The 16,136-nt window shown below is 44.9% G+C and overlaps 1 protein-coding gene across 4 annotated transcripts in view; it reads left to right on the top strand.

Moving 5' to 3' along the window:
• Positions 1-16,136, top strand: part of MYOCD (myocardin) — a 112,754-nt gene that overhangs the window by 74,970 nt on the left and 21,648 nt on the right. For all 4 annotated transcript variants that reach the window (XM_058283461.2, XM_058283459.2, XM_058283462.2 and 1 more), the window contains 4 exons: positions 5,201-5,376; positions 7,417-7,542; positions 11,996-12,252; positions 13,061-13,214. In XM_058283461.2, the coding sequence (XP_058139444.1) occupies positions 5,201-5,376; positions 7,417-7,542; positions 11,996-12,252; positions 13,061-13,214 (713 nt within the window). The remainder of the gene's footprint in view (positions 1-5,200; positions 5,377-7,416; positions 7,543-11,995; positions 12,253-13,060; positions 13,215-16,136) is intronic.

Here is a 16,136-nt window from a genome sequence, read left to right as displayed (position 1 = left end):
CAAGAACCACATGTACATGACAGCCACTTCCACATGTATCACTCTCATGGATTTTACTTCGGTCTCTTCCAAAAGAGTGTTAGGGGAGTATCTGGACATGAATTAAAATAGCTCTCCTGCAGGGGACTGCACCAGCTTGCCAGTAGATAAGCAAGCAAGGTCCATTTTAACATTCGCTTCATGGTTTCCAGCCCCCTTAGTGTGGGTTGTAGCAAAAAGGTAACTAGGACACTGATTATCTCCCTTTAATCTCGGAATTTTAAATGTTTATGTAGAGGAAAGTACAACTGACTCATTCATCTAATCGCTTCCAAGAGGGGAAAGGAAAATTTAGAGTCGCCAGGCCACCATCCCCCAGGGACCAGAGCCCAGAGCCAGCCCTGTAGGCATAGCTGGGGGGTGACGTCAGGGCCTCCCAAAGCAGGTCCTTGTCATCACTACCCAACGTGCCTGCAGGGACAATAGCCAGGGCTCTGCACTCAGCTCCCAGCGAGCCTCCCGCCCTGGGAGATTGGAGCCGAGGCCCAGGGTCACAAGGCGGCCAGATAAGGTGACCTTTGTCTCTCGGCATCAGCCTGGCTCGCACCTGGAAGGAGAGGCACTGGGTCTTACAGGATGCTCCCCTTGCTCTCCCACAGTGGAATACCAACTCAGGACAAACCCCCAGCATTTCTAGCTCTGGATTCGTACTGACCTTTACCAAGCAGACCAGAGGATCAACCGCCTCCCTCCTGGGTGGTCATGTTGTGTGTGTGTGTGTGTTTTGGATGATGTTAAACTTGAGACAAGCAGAATTCATAACAAAAATAATAACAAGAGCGGCAGCTAGAAACTACCTAACATCTGTGCATGGTGAGGACTGGGCTCCAATTTCTACATCTGTGAGGGTGTTTCACCCCCAAAAGCCTGAGAAGCAGTTCATTACTAGTGTCCTCATTTTATAGGTGGGAAACTGAGGTGTGGAGAGGTTAAATAACTTGCTGACAGTCGCATTCCCGCGGAAATGGTAGAACCAAGCAGCAAAGCTCAGTCTGTCTGACTCTGGAACCCAAGTTCTCATCAACTGCACCGAACACTACACTCAGGGTCTCTAAGGAGCCACAGCTGGTGGCTCTCGGGCCCCTGTGCTGGGACAAATCTCAGGACCCCCAGAACTGAGCCAGGTGTAGGCTCTCTGCCCTGTTATTCATCTTCTGCCCAGGCAGCAGCAGACCCGAACCACTTGTAGCTAGGAGGGAGGGGTGATCGGCAAGGGCCCAGGGGCTGGACCGCCCCTCCACGGGCCTCAGCACGTCTGTCGGTATATTCTGACCTGGCGCTTAGATACTGGACAGGAGTCGTACTGGGGGCTGTGGTGCTTACCCTGTGTGTTTATTCTGTTATAAACAACCATCCCGGATATAGTCGCGTGGACTTGTGGCTTCTTCATGCCGTTGACTTTAAGCATCTTTTTAAGAAGGGAGCCTCTTGAAATGGTTGATGTCACTTGAGAAAGTGGTCCCTTAGAGTCTGTGTTTCCCCAGGGGTGAGCTCCTAAAGGAATCGTCAGCCCCAGCTGGAAGACTTTCTTTCTCATTCTTCCCTATAACTTCAACTCCACTCTCCCCATTCTCACCCAACGCCCCCCATCCCCACCCCTGCGCCCTTATGGTCCACAGCTAATCTTTCAGACCGGATAATCCTGGGACCACTCCGTAGAGCCATCTCCTTCCTCGAGCCACCAAAAGCATTCACCGCAGTCCAGCCTTTGGTAAACACTCCTCGTGTCCCTTGGAGATAAACAGATGACTTCTTTCTCAGTTTGGATCACTTTCTCATATCTTATCTTGTCTCTTAAAGTGTGAGGCTGGAAATGCACAAAATAATTTAGGAATGCTTCCACCAGCCCTTGGGAAAAATGGGATTGCTTGCTCCTTTATTCCAAATACTCTACTTCTAGAATATTCTGCATCATTCTATGCCTCATACTGAGGTCACCAAATGCCAGGTGGCAAAGTGAACAGGGCAGGCTGACTTATTGGTGGCAGCTCCTAATATTATGTTATCCTTCCAGCTCTTTTCTGAGACAAAGGCCAAATCATAGTCATTGTGCTCTCTTTTCCCAGGATCTCCTGCCTGCTCTGTCTTTCCTAAGCATAATGTTACATTTAGTCTCTCAAATCTCAAAAACTCAAGTAAGAGATTTTGTGGAATGTGATGTGAGCAAAGAAAGAGGAAACATTGGTAGTTTTCTATGTCAATCCCTGTGTGTGGCAATGTTCCCTAAATACCCTGTCACCTGAGGGCTTTCAAGGAGGGCAGTTGATTTTGCCACTCTCTCTTCCTGGTGGTTCTGAGAATCCAAGGCTGGGACTGACGTCTTAGCGCAGTCACTAAATAACAGGATGGACCCGACTTTGCATTTTCCTCTTCCACAAAACAGAGATGAGAACGTCTGTCCCCTAGCCCAAGTTAGTGGGCCAATATAAGGTCTAATAAAACTTTATTCTTTTTGTTATTGCTCTTGCTATAAAGTGAACCACTGATACAAATTACTATCACTACCATTTGATATTTGATATCACTCTACTTGAAATCATCCAAGTAGGATTGTTGAGGGATCAAAAAAGAAGCCATTCTCTCTCTTCCCCCCTTCTTCCAGCATTTCTAACCACAGATTACATACTGAGAGAACTTTGCAATTTGGTCAGTTTCTCCTGAATTGTACCCATTTGGGGTGTGATACTCTGTGGAGGTGTAGGTAGAGATGGGTGGGTGGGGATCTTTGTCAAATGAAGTATCAGATCCCACTGAAAAATATTCATACCCCTTTAGGCTGAAGGAAGGGGGAAGAAATAGAAGAAAAGGATGCTTTCAGATTCAGATTGTTGGGCAGAGAGGAATGGCTAGTCCAAGAGGCTGTCACAGTTAATGCAGGTCTCTCTAAGAATACAACTGGTGTTAGCTCAAGGTGCTGTGATTTCTGAGGGTAGAGAGAGCTAAACCCTCACCCACCCACTCCCATGCCTGCCTATGCCTCACTAAAATGCTTAATTCTTTCATCGGGATCAAAGCTTCTAATTCCACAATTCGAAGTAGGATTTAAAACATCAATGAAAAGATATTTTCTAAAGTAAAGAAATGTATGGATCAGGTTGGTGGTAAAAGTATATTTGTGGAGGCCACTAGAAAGCTCTTCCTTGGAAGAGCTCAGGCAAATGACGTCCCTGCAAAAGAAGAAAAAATTGAACATAAATTATTTCACAAGGATGAAAAGAGCAAATAGAGGCTTATTTGCAGATGCTAGGTTTTGTTGTGAGAAAAGGAGAAAGGGAGGGTATGAGCTAACTCTTGGAGAAAGAGGTGTTTAAGAGAAGATAATAAAGGGAAAGAAGAAGAGGGATCCCTCCACCAAAGAAAAAGCTGGTATTTGTCAAATACCCAATAACCACCCACCCCGTGTCAGGAAATGAGAATGTATCTGACTCAAGTGTAAGGTCGTGCTAGCCTCTTTTAAAATTTCAGGTGATATGTAAATAGATGTTTTCTATGACTTTCTGTACTTCTCTATTATATTTCAAAGATTTAAGAGTTTTTTAAAAATACGAGGAAAAGTTGGGGGGAGGGATGTTCCCTTTGATACAATGAAACACTGTACAGCTGAAAATGAGGAAAAAATGAGGAAGATCTCCATGTCCTCACATGGAAAAATCTCCAAGAAGCATTGTAGAGTGAAAATGCAAGTTTCAGAACAGTATATTTTGCTCTATCCTAGCTGTATGAAATACTATTAAAATGTATCTGTAAATATATGTATATCTTGCTATATGCCTAGAAAAAAATCTGGAAGACACAACAAATTACTAACAGAAAGTGGGATTATTATACATGCAGTTTAGACATTTCTGTATGGTGTGAACTTTAGATGTTACTTTTCTAATCATAAAAACACAACAACAAGAAATGTAGCCCTTCCAGGTTAGTGGGCATCCGGCAGGCCAGGGGCTGAAGTGCCCATTTGCCCCCCAGCCTCTCTTCTGACTTGAAACTTGGGTGTCTGAGAGTGAGGGTCTGTGACAGGTGCCAGCCGTGGCAGTGATGACAAGCCCCAAACCACATTTGTTCCATTACTTCCAGGCTCCTCATTGCCTTTCCAGTCGCCACGGTGAAAGGTTCACTCTCTTATCTGCACAGAGCAAGAGTCAGAAGTTCTCGTCAGTGTGACTGCAGAATACCGGGCTGGAAAACTTCCTGATAGTACCTAAATTCCTTTAGAAGAGCTGTGCCTGGGACTGGGTCAGAGTAGCTATGTGGCTTCAGGCTCCAGGACATTTTGTACTGTGCAGCGGATAATAAACCAGAAGAAATCTGGCCATAAAAACTTAAGGGACATATATGGGTGCCATTAGAGTCCCATCTGGCCTGATCACCCCTCTTCCCAAGCCAATCTATTCCTTCCCCTCAAAAGACCCTGCAGACCGCTGAGAAAGAATCTCTGTATGTGTGAGCCATTGACGATTTCCAAAGTAGGCACAAAGATATAAAGACTAAAAAGAAAGTAATAATAAAGACTAAGGATCATGCTGAAGTTTCTGAGGCACATTTATGGCTCTTATAAACAGTTAGGCATTGTTGAATGGGACTTCTTTGGGACATTCTGGTGACATTGATTAATTCTGACATTTAGGAATTTAAATTTAGTAGCTGTCCTAGCTTATCCTTATTAGCAAAATTTGCTAAACATTTTATGCTGCGTGCCCTGCTTTATGTTTGAAGATGATGCAAATGGCATGCTGTCATCTCCATTACATCTTTCGTCGTAAAACCTGGGAGAGAGAATGGCATTCTCCTACTGCATTCCCCTTTGGCCTCATCCTGCATTCGGAGGCCCCTTTTCTTCCCGTCATCTTTCCTGCTTTAGCTTTAAAAAGAGAAGTGTTCACATAGAGAATGTGAGCAAATGGATAAACCTGAAAATAAAGTTAACAAGTGATGATAGACTTTTAGTAGGTCACTTGTTCTTCCCTTTCAAGAGAGACCACTTTCATAAGCACACATTCCCACATAGTTTCAAGCGTGCCTGCACTCTTACTTTGAACTTGAAGCTTATCCCAGGAGATAGATGCGTGCTCTAATGGGGGTGACTCATGGAAGCGCTCCCCCGAGAACTCTTTTGATGCTCCCAAGCCACTGACACAGTTCTTGGGTTTCGCTCCCTTAGGTAACCAGGTGAGTTTCTCCAAGTCAGCAGACGCGTTCGCCTTTGAAGAGGACAGCAGCAGTGATGGACTTTCTCCAGAACAGACACGAAGCGAAGACCCACAGGGCTCACTGCCCTCCCCCCCAGACACGAAAGCCACGGCGACCCCTCTGGCAGGTCCTCCAGGGACAATCCAGGTAGACAAATCACATCGGCTTGTAATCGCTTTACAGTCTTGGAAAAGTCAACTTTGCTACAGAAGGTTTTGCTCCAGATCCCAGAGGTGGTTTTTGATGCGCAACATCTTGGTACCTCTTCTCACCCTAGCTGATCCTGGGATCTGCGTGTAGTGAGAAAAAGCCTCCAAGAAAACAGTGAAACAAAATCCCCAGAGCTATATACCCTTTGACTTCTTTGCTGGGCACCTCCTCTGCTGAGTAGATGCCCTTTCCTTCGATTTTTATGGACAACGCCACAGGCTCAGTCAGATTAAATGATTCTCCAACAGTTCCCTGGCTAGAACGTACTGGAGCAGGGCTGATTTCAAAGTCCATAGACTTTCTGTGGCCTGCGGAGTGACTCCAGGGTCCCGGGGTCGGGGTGGGGGTGGGGGTGGGAACGGGATTGAGAAAAGCGGGATTGGCTGTGTCACAGGGAGCCCACGTTTGATCCCCGTTAGCAGGATTCTGTTCATCAAGCCACTACAAAACCCACTTCCAGCCGCAGCCCAAGCATTGCACTCACCTTTTTCTGAACAAATCCACAAACCCTCAAGACGTGAGGGAGATATGTTGAAAACATCCTTAAAGGCACGCTTACAATCCTCTCTCCTCACTAAGCATCACACAAAAAACCAGTAACAATAACAAGAGCCTCAGGCACGTGTTAAATGCTCACTCGGTGCCAGAGAGGGCGCTAGGCGCTTGGCACACGTTTTCCTCGTTGGCTATCACGATCCCGCAGAGGCTCACCAAGCCAGGGAGATGCCCGCTCTAGAAGCCGCACCCAAGCGTCTTGGGGGTTTTCCTCAGTCTAGCATGAAGCTATTCAGGAAACCCCTAAGAGGAGATGGGTCTAGTCTTCCTCACAGAGAGAAAAGGGAAAGCACGGGTGTGGGCAGGAGAAGGGAGCTCCAGCAAGCATCAGGGACCGTTACAACAGCCATGTCCCACGCCATGCTGGCTCCTGACCGTGGTCACTCCGTGGGTGCAAACCCAAGGCTGCCACAGAGAAAACGTGGACTAGGAGGGCATCCAAAGCAGAACCGAAATATTCCAACTTTCATTGTGCAGGCGGGCGTGTATAATCAAAGCATTCTTCCTTTCTCTGCACGCCTCAGCTAGTCTTTGCAGCCAAACTCTTTGATAACATCCAACAGTGTATACGGTTGTTTGTACGTGTTTTTCTGACAGCGAATTCCTCGGCTTCTGATTTAAGAATGGCTGGAGGAGAAGACACGTTCTTTTCTGTGTCACCCTAGGGGAGGGGAAGAAGGGAAGAGAATGAGCAATGCAAGCAGGTGTAGAGGTCATGGTATTTCATCTCACCCAGCAAGCCCATTTAACAGCTGAGGACTCCGGGGTTCTGAGCAAAAAGGATCCTACGGCTCTTGGGCAGGTGGGAGGGCTTAGGGACTGGTTCTCAGTCCTGCTCCCCTGCGGGAGGTCAGAAGCCACCTCGGCCCTTCTCTGCTAGCATCATGGCAAAGCAATGTGGGAGGAGGAGGGGATGATGCGTCCTCTCCCAGAGCCCTCTGCGGATGGAAACACGCACCTCTTAGAGCTTTCACACACACCTTTTTTCTCCATCTGCTAACAGCTTTCCCTCTCCCTTCTTCGTTGTCCTACTTACCCCAAATTTCCTAGACCCCCTCCTCCCTCACCCCTCCTTTATCCCTCCCACTATCAAGTCCAATAGGCAGAACTTGTCTCAGACAGGTGGAACCCTCACACTCAGGGTGGCCAGAGGGCCGGGTTTGCCTGGACCAGGCCAGCGTGACCCTTGTTTTCTGGCATCAGCCTTAATGGAACCTCCTTTCCCTCTCAAAAGTGTCCTCCTTTGGATCATCCATTACATGTATGACTCCCCCTCCCCTGGGGGAAGGAAGCTTGATGTTTACAGGGTAGGAAGATAGGATTAAAAAGAACAGCGCTGTGAATACGGGGCTCTACTTTCCTGTTGTGGGGCAACACCGCATTTCCTCCTGTATCCTAATAATACTGAAATTTGGATTTCAGGATCTTACATCTGGCTCAGAAAAGGACAGGAACGACTCGGTGTCACAGCCCAGCAACCCGTCGGATCCCGGGAAGCAGGGCCTTGTCCCCCTCGGTGCCCCCATCCCCGGGCACACTGCCGTCAAGGTACGGGCCAGCCCCCGAGCCCCCGCCCGGGCCCTGGGCTCGCAGAGCCAGCTGGGAGCAGCGCTGGGCTGGGTCCGGCGTGGGAGGGGATCACACGGAGCCGGGCGCGGGCTCGGTCCACCAGGAACGCTGTAAGGTGCGAGTTGAGAAGTGGGCCTCGGCGTCTGCGGACCGAGGTCCCCTTAGCCTGGCCGCACAGCAGGGGTCTGCCCTGTGTGCCCACGCTGCTGTGGGGTCACAGCTCAGCCAGCTCGTTCCTGACTTAAGAGAGTCCATACGCTCATCCTAGAGACAGACTCAGCTGATTCTAATGCACACAGGATTGTTTTTTTTGCCCCAGAAAAAAAAAAAAAGATATAAAGTAGTTGAGTGTTATGCAAGGGAAGACCTGCATACCATAAAATTTATATCAGACAAGCCAGTCTCCCAAGGGAAATAAAGATAAAGGGGCTGGCGTTCACAGTAGACAAATATCTCTAAGCATTCAGCATGGTTTTGCTCTAATATTCTCAGCATTATACATCTCATAGTTCACAGAGTACTCTCTTCTAGATTTAATGACTGGTGGTCATTTGACCTTCTTTGTAATATTTTATCCCAAATAATTCCTAATTTATTTGGGAGCATATTTTCTCAGCTCTATCCCCACCACTTAATAAAGGCTTAAGCGACTGTTATGAGATGTAAAATAATAATAATAATAACACTGTAAATCGAAGAATCCATATTGAAATACCAGCCCTATAGTGTTCTCCACTGCATATAAACAAACGTGCTTTTTAAAAAAATTTTTTTGTCTTTATTTATTTTCTTAATGTTACATTCAAAAAATATGAGGTCCCCATATACCCCCACTCCCCTCACTTCCCCCCACTCCTCCCCCCTTAACAACACTCTCCTCCATCATCATGAGACATTCATTGCATTTGGTGAATACATCTCTGAGTACCGCTGCACCACATGGTCAATGTTCCACACCAGAGCCCACCCTCTCCCACAGTCCACCCAGTGGGCCATGGGAGGACATACAATGTCCGGTAACTGTCCCTGCAGCACCACCCAGGACAACTCCAAGTCCCGAAAATGCCCCCACATCACATCTCTTCCTCCCACTCCCTACCCCCAGCAGCCACCATGGCCACTTTATTCTAAATGAATGGTAAGTGTTTCAGTTACCCTATAAGTCTCTCCTACCAAATGGCAATCGCTTACACCCAGTTCACAATTCACTCAGCTCAACAGCTTTGAAATTCTGTGACTCTTGATGAATTTTTGTTAATTGCAGGGCAGAATAATTCACATTAATCACAACATTATTATATTGTATATACAAAGAAATTTTGTTGATATTTCCACCCAAGTATTTAAATTTGGCGTAATTCAAACAAGTGAAGTATTCAACCTCACTATACTAAAAATAAAATGTGGCAGGAGCTCGAAGAAAGGAGAAATCAATTTCAGTGAAGAAGGAGATTGACAGACATCCAGCTGGTGCAGTAGAGCTGGTTGTTCATATGAAAGTCGCCTCCTTTCTGATAGACTGATGCCTGTGTAGCCCTGGGTGCTAAATAAATATTCAGGGCCTCTAAATTAAGAGGATGCTAGGGGGCTTCTTAAAAAAGAAAACAGCTGTTTTATTGACTTTTTAGGATTCTTAGAAGGCCAATGCACAAGAACGGTTTTTTGAAAACTGTCATATCCTATGTAAGAGCAGGGTCCTCTCCAGGTAGACCCTGAGGGGTGCACATCAGAGCTGAATAAAACCTGATTCCTCCTCTCGAGGGCTCCACAGTCAAGCTGGGCCAGCAGGGCCAGCACCAGCCCATGTGGTGCTTTGTGCAAATAAGAAACAGGTGCCCCTTCCCCAGGAGGCCACAGTCCCTGGGAATTGAGTGGGGGTCTGGATTTCAGTCCCCTCACCTCTCAGCAGGTTATACTGTGGCACCACCATTATCAGGCAGCCTCAAAATGCGGCAGGAGAAGTCCAGGCGGAAAGAGAATGAGTCAGAAAGGCCTTCGCAGGTGAGCCGGGTTTGAGCTGGCCTTGAAGGAGGAGCAGGGAAGAGTCAGGGAAGCTGGTGGGGCCGGAGCTCTAGAAAATTGCCAGGAAAAGGGGCAGGAAGTGTAAGCTGCTGCAGAGGGGAGAATGTGGCAGTTCCGTGAACTGTCTTCCTTGGCAGACTGCAGAATGGAATCTTTTTCTGCAGAGCAGAACTGGTGGCCGAGTAGAGGCCGCTGGGGTGCTGGGTGGCTGGATCGGCCCAGTGTCTGCAGGCAGGTGTGAAACGGAGTGTCTTTCGGAAGATGTGTGCTACCCAGGGCAGGTCTGCCTGGTGTTACCCCAACCCCGTCCACAGGTCTATGGCTAGGTCTGCAAGCACTGGCATTTGCATCTTCAGGAAGATGAATGAATGCGCTCCTCTTCTATTGGGCAGGCAGCTCTGGAAAAAAAAAATACACTATGAGAATCTCCTGGGCTCAAAAGGAGAATGAAATACATAATGGAGTATCATTCAGATGTAAAAAGGAACACATTCTGATGCATGCTAAAACATAGGTGAAACTTGAAGACTTCCCGTTGAGTGAAATGAGCCAGACACGAAAAGCTAAATAATTGTATGATCTCACTTGTATGAAATACCTAAAATAAGTAAATTTCAGAGACAGACAGTGGATGGTAAGTTACCAGGGGACGGGGGGTAAGAAGAAGGAATTACTGCTAAAGGGGCTTGAGGTGATGAAAAGTTGAAGTAATGGGGGTTGCGGATGGTAACACAATCTTGTGAATATAATTAATACCACTGAAATGGACACTTGGAAATGGTTAAATGGGAAATTTTGAGTTGTATAGACATTACTACAATTAAAATATTTTTTTAAATTTTTAATTGAAATTTAAAAAGAACGAAACGACACAATTCCGTGAGTCTCTTTGCCCCTCACTATGAGAAGCTGGTCCCATTTCAGGACCTTCGGGAATCCTCAGAGTCCCTGTGCTAAGGCAACATGGAAAAAAAACCTCCTCAATGCCTGACTCAGCTGCTTGACTCAGGGCTGCCTGGCCGGTTCTCCCCCAGTCCAGGCAGGCACAGTAGCTGAGCTGTATCACAGCAGACCAGAGCTGGTTGCTGGAGCCCTGCAGAAAGCCTCTAGGTGCACAGAGACCCATCAATTAATTAGAATGCTAATCGATTAATGAACAGGGAGAAATAGAGCTGCCAAACACACTGATACACTTGTGCCCATTATTCATTAGTCTCTAGGTAGAGATCTCCTTGAGAAAACAAAATAGCCTGCAGTGGTGGGATGTGCTGAGTCACAGAAAAGCCAGTTATGGAAAAAGTTTTTGCATAAGGTCACATTCAGATGTGTATTTTGCAGTCATAATGGGAAAGCTGCCAGTCAGAAGATGCCTGCTGGCTATTCAGGAGCACCCCCTACTGGACACTGCTGCTAACATACCTTTCCCCCAAATCTTCAAGAGTGCGTTAACGATGACATCCATTTTCTTCACTTCAGCCTTCATCAAGAAAGTCAGAGTTTGAAACTTTATATTTTTAACTGATTATCCTAGGGACTACCACTTCCTAATAAATGGAAGCTTTTTTTATTTCAGGAACAGGTTTTAGATACAATCACAACTGTTCATTGAATACCTGTTGGCCAATTACAGTATTTCCATATTATCTTTTATACTCCTTATATTGGTCACAGGGTTAGAAAGTCTAGAATACTTTCCCTAGTTTGCAGAGGAGGGAAGTAAAATGTAGTAAAGTTAAGTAATTGTCCCACGTTCAAAAGCTGGTAAACAGTAAAAAGATTTGTCTTAATTTTGAGCCTGTAGCCTTACCTTCCTTCCATGTGTCCAAATCACACTCCACAATGGATAACTTCTGGAAAGGGTCCCAGTGGGTGGCTAATTCTTTCCATAGTCAGTAAATTATCATTATTTCAGATGGTGTTACTTCCTTATCTTATCCCAGATTTGGGGGGTGGGGTAGAAATCTATCTTCCATTTTAGCCCAAAGCCACAGAGACCCACATTCTGGATTTTCAAAGACAATCTTAATTTCTTCTAAATTTACATTCTTAAGTCAAGTTATCACGTGCTTAACTAAAGGTGATTACATATATACCTATAAAAGAACTTTCCATGAATATATCACAAAATGAGACTATATCCTTAATTGGTCTACAGTCAGACTGGGACTAGGAAAGTACAGGCACTTCTAAGAGTCCAGACTCCCTGCCTAAGGAGTGTCCTTCCAGTGGGATGCACTTCCAGGAGATTTGTTCACTTCTGCAACAAACCATTAGTCCGAGTGCCCCGTGCATCGTGCCTTTGAGGTACTGTGTGTCTGGGATTCCGACACCTCCTCACAATACAGCCGCGATGCCAAGGTCTCCTCATCCCTCACCTAAAGCACATGCCGTTTCCTCACCCTCTTTGCAGTCCAAGTCCCTGAGTGACAATAAGAACCAGAACCGCCACAAAAAGCCCAAGGATCCCAAGCCGAAGGTGAAGAAGCTCAAATATCACCAGTACATTCCTCCAGATCAGAAGGCCGAGAAGTCTCCCCCGCCCATGGACTCGGCCTACGCCCGGCTGCTGCAGCAACAGCAGCTGTTCCTGCAGCTCCAGATCCTCAGCCAGCAGCAGCAGCAGCAGCACCGGTTCAGCTACCCCGGGATGCACCCCGCTCAGCTCAAGTAAGTCAGGCGAGCCCCCGGCAGTGGCTCTGGGCAGAGGTTGGGAAACCGCTTCTCTCTGTCTTTGGGACTCACAAATCTCTTGTTGCACCAGGACCTCAGCGGGTAAGGGTAGAATAATGTTTCTATTTAGAGACCATACACTCCTTTTCAAGAGACTAAAGCCAGTGGAAAAAAAACATAAATCACGCCGCTGGTAAGAGGGTCCTCTAAAGTTTGAGCACTTCCAAAGTGAATTGCGGAACAGAGAGCAGAAATCATCTAAGTATGTCCTGTTGGAATTGTGAGCAATTCCCAGACTGGTCACAGTTCAGGAGTTGGGTCAGCATCTTTGGGAAGCAGCAGAGCTGAATGACTGAGTGACAGCCACAAAGACCGACTCCCTGAGCCCAGGTTTTGAGACCATGTTGCCAGGTCACCTTTTGAATGGTCAGTCTCCTCAATTCTAAAGTTGGCATATAGATTCCTTTACCAGTCTCTGTTCATCCGTAGGTTAGGGTGGCAATGATGTTGTGTGCCAAATACAATCAAATGTCACATGGCCTGCTTGGCCCTCTCTAGTTCAGTGCTCCTGCTAAATCATAGAAGGCACTTTCCCATACACCAGCGTCTCCACCACTCCGTATTGTCTTCCGAAAACTAAAGTTGAGTTTCACTTGCCATCTACTTTACGCACTTTACTCTCTGTCTTCTTCTGAGTTATGTCCCTGACCCTTTTTTGGCCATGAGTTGGTGACCTAGCTCTAAATCAAGTGGCCCATATGTATCTGCCAGTATTTTAAGTGCCCCTTTGCGGTTTGTTTTTCAGGGAATCCAATGAACAGATGGTCAGAAATCCAAACTCTTCTTCCACGCCGCTGAGCAATACTCCTTTGTCTCCTGTAAAAAACAGTTTTTCTGGACAAACTGGTGTTTCTTCTCTCAAGCCAGGCCCACTCCCCTCAAACCTTGATGATCTGAAGGTATAGTACTTGACATGATTTTCTTTTCTTCCAAAAGCAGACATATATTGCTAATATCTTTGCTAATTGACTTCTTTATTAAAATGGTATGAGCGTCAGCAAGGGAAGAGTATGGGAAAGGCTCAAGGGAGTTACAGACTTATACACTGCTGTGGTTGAAAATCCCAGCAGAGCCAAAGACTATAGGTTCCCAGCTCAGCTCTTTTACTGGATTTGCAGCTTTGGGCTAGTTTCTTAATAATTCTGTGTCTAATTTCTTGTTTGCATAAATGTGTTATTGTGAGAAACAAATGGAACAGTGTATATGAAACAGCTTAGCCCAGAGTGTAGGTAAAAGTGAGATTGATAAAAGCTTCCAAAATGCTCTGAACAAGCATTATCTTTCCATGATGAACTTTTGCCCATCCCTGGTGAAATGAGAAACACAAGTACCACATGGGGAGCTTTTCATAAATCTAAGTCTGGGCAACATCTATGGTTCAACTTTATTCAGGGTATATATTTCCTCCCAAAATTTTGAATATTAATACACTGTGCAATGATGATAGTGGATGGAAATGGAGTATGTGGGGTAGAATTCTGTTTGTTTCTTTTTTGGTGTCTTATTTGACAAGATAAAATGTTGGTAACCCTGTGTTGAAAAATACCAATTTTAAAACTTGCACAGTTCTATGAAATCCCCAAACCAGGATACTTCTACCTAAATTGTAGCAGCAGTTTGTACAGTGACATGTGTGTGCTGTCAGTTCAATGGAAGGGTTGAAAATACCCTGAACTTTGAGTCAAAAATGATGTGCTTCAAAGCAGTCCTTAAGAAATGCATATTCAGTCACCCAGGATTCAAAAAAGAACTGCAAAGGATGAAAGCAAGTCCTTCACCTCCATTTGCGGTGATTTTATTTGTTTACCTGCTTTCCATCCCACCTGTTACTCTCCCCAAATGATCTTATTATCTCCTCTCAAAGAAACCCTAAACTCTTAAGGTGCCCATAAATTCCACTGTGACGCTCTTAAGTCCCCTTCCTCAGTTCTCATTTCCTTTGTCACTCCTCGTTTTCTTTTGAGATGAGGTGGGATTTGAATTACTTCAAGATGAAGGCAATTCTTGTGGCTGCCAACTGCCAAGACCAGTGGCTGAAATGTATCCCGTGTCCCGAATTCGAAGGTTCTTCCTCTGTTCCTTCCACTTGGACTAAAGATGCGGAGGTTTCCCTCAGCTTGTTTCAACTTGGCATCTGTCAACCTAGGAGAGGATGTCAAACTTATCATAAACTTCACCAGAGCATTTGTTTCCCAAGCTCCACCTCCCAAAACCTAAATCCACGGTGATGAAAGTAGGCCATCTCTGGATGGGAGCCCTGGGGCCTGAGGACTATGTGGGTCAAATAGGCTAAGGATGCTCTGACCTTAACCCCAGTGGAAACATAGCCCAGATACGATGGTGCCATCTGAGCTCCCAGACATGGTTCCTGCTATATACATATGCTCAGAATCGTCGACTGGCTTTATTTGTAATAATTAATATATGTATAAGGAGATGATGGTAGTAGCTACCTTTTTTTTTTAAGGAGGTGCTCGGGCTTAAACCCAAGGTTCAAGGGAAGTAGGCTCTCAAACCACTGAGCTACACCTGCTCCTCTGCAGCTACCTTTTTGTTTGTTATAGTATCAATTATCAGTCTGCAATTCTATATAGAGTTTCTTTAATTTTCACCTTGCAAGGTAAATTAGCATTCCCCAATTTTACAGGTGAAAAAAATCAGGACCTTGAAGAGGGTAAAAGATACACGAGTGTACATGGTTTGTAACTGGCAAAACTGGGGATTGAACTTAAGGACTGATCTCAAAGGCTTTGCTCTCGTCTTTGGTGATGAAATGGAGAGAGAGGGATGGATGAAAGAAACATTGACAGGACTCAATCACTTCCTGGATACATAGGGAGAGTTAATGACAGAAATAGGGACGTTAGAATGAGCAGCTGGTTTTGAAGGTGTGATTGCAAGTTCATTCAGTTGGGGAAAGTTGAGTTGCAAGAACCAGCAGTACAACTAAGAGTAAAAGTCCAGCCAGTTTCAGTTAGAAATAAACCAGCTTATTTTGACATGGCATGACTCTATGGTTATATTGCAGCATTATTGATTTTATTTTATTTTTTATTTTTTTTGCATCCTGTTTCTAACAATCTGCTGATCAAGAAGGAGAGAAGAATTTAAAAACTGAGAATATTCAATGGGTATATATAATTTTTAGGTATGGTAATGGTACTGCAACTGTTTAAATAGAGAATACTTGTCTTTTAGAGATAGATACTGAAATAGTCACAGGTGAAATTATATGGTTTGCTTCTAAATAATTCAGGAATTAGGGGAAGAAGTGGGTGGAGTATAAATGAAATAACATTGGACATGAGTTGATCGTTGTTGAAGCTTGTTGATGGATATGGGGAGTTCATTATACTTTTCTATCTAGTTCTGGGTAAGTTTGAAATTTTTCATAATAAATGGTTTTAAAAGTTATCCATGATTAAAATACCAATGAATGTAAGAAAGAGGTATATACAAACCTTTGTTTCAAACAAGCCCACCCAACAAAATATTCTGAAACTGAAGGTAAACTGAATTCAACATATATTCATTTTATTTTAGAATATGAGCTGTTATTTAATAATGTAGCTTAAATTACTCAGTGCCAGAACAAAATCTAAAAAGAAATGTAGAATTCATTAATTTTAAATAATTAAAAAATAAGGCAATAATGAGTTGCCATGTTGTGCCTTTTCAACTCAGCAAATCTAAAAGAAAATGATAAAATAGCACTAGCAAGACTGGGTGAGAAATCGCATACTTATTGTTAGTGGTGGTATAAGTTGATGCAATCCTTTTTAAATAAGTTTTAGCTGATTATAAAGAATTATATACTCATT

The sequence above is a fragment of the Dasypus novemcinctus genome, chromosome 21, assembly GCF_030445035.2.
Source record: "Dasypus novemcinctus isolate mDasNov1 chromosome 21, mDasNov1.1.hap2, whole genome shotgun sequence".
NCBI lineage: Eukaryota > Metazoa > Chordata > Mammalia > Cingulata > Dasypodidae > Dasypus > Dasypus novemcinctus.
This window is presented reverse-complemented; position numbering and strand designations above follow the sequence as displayed.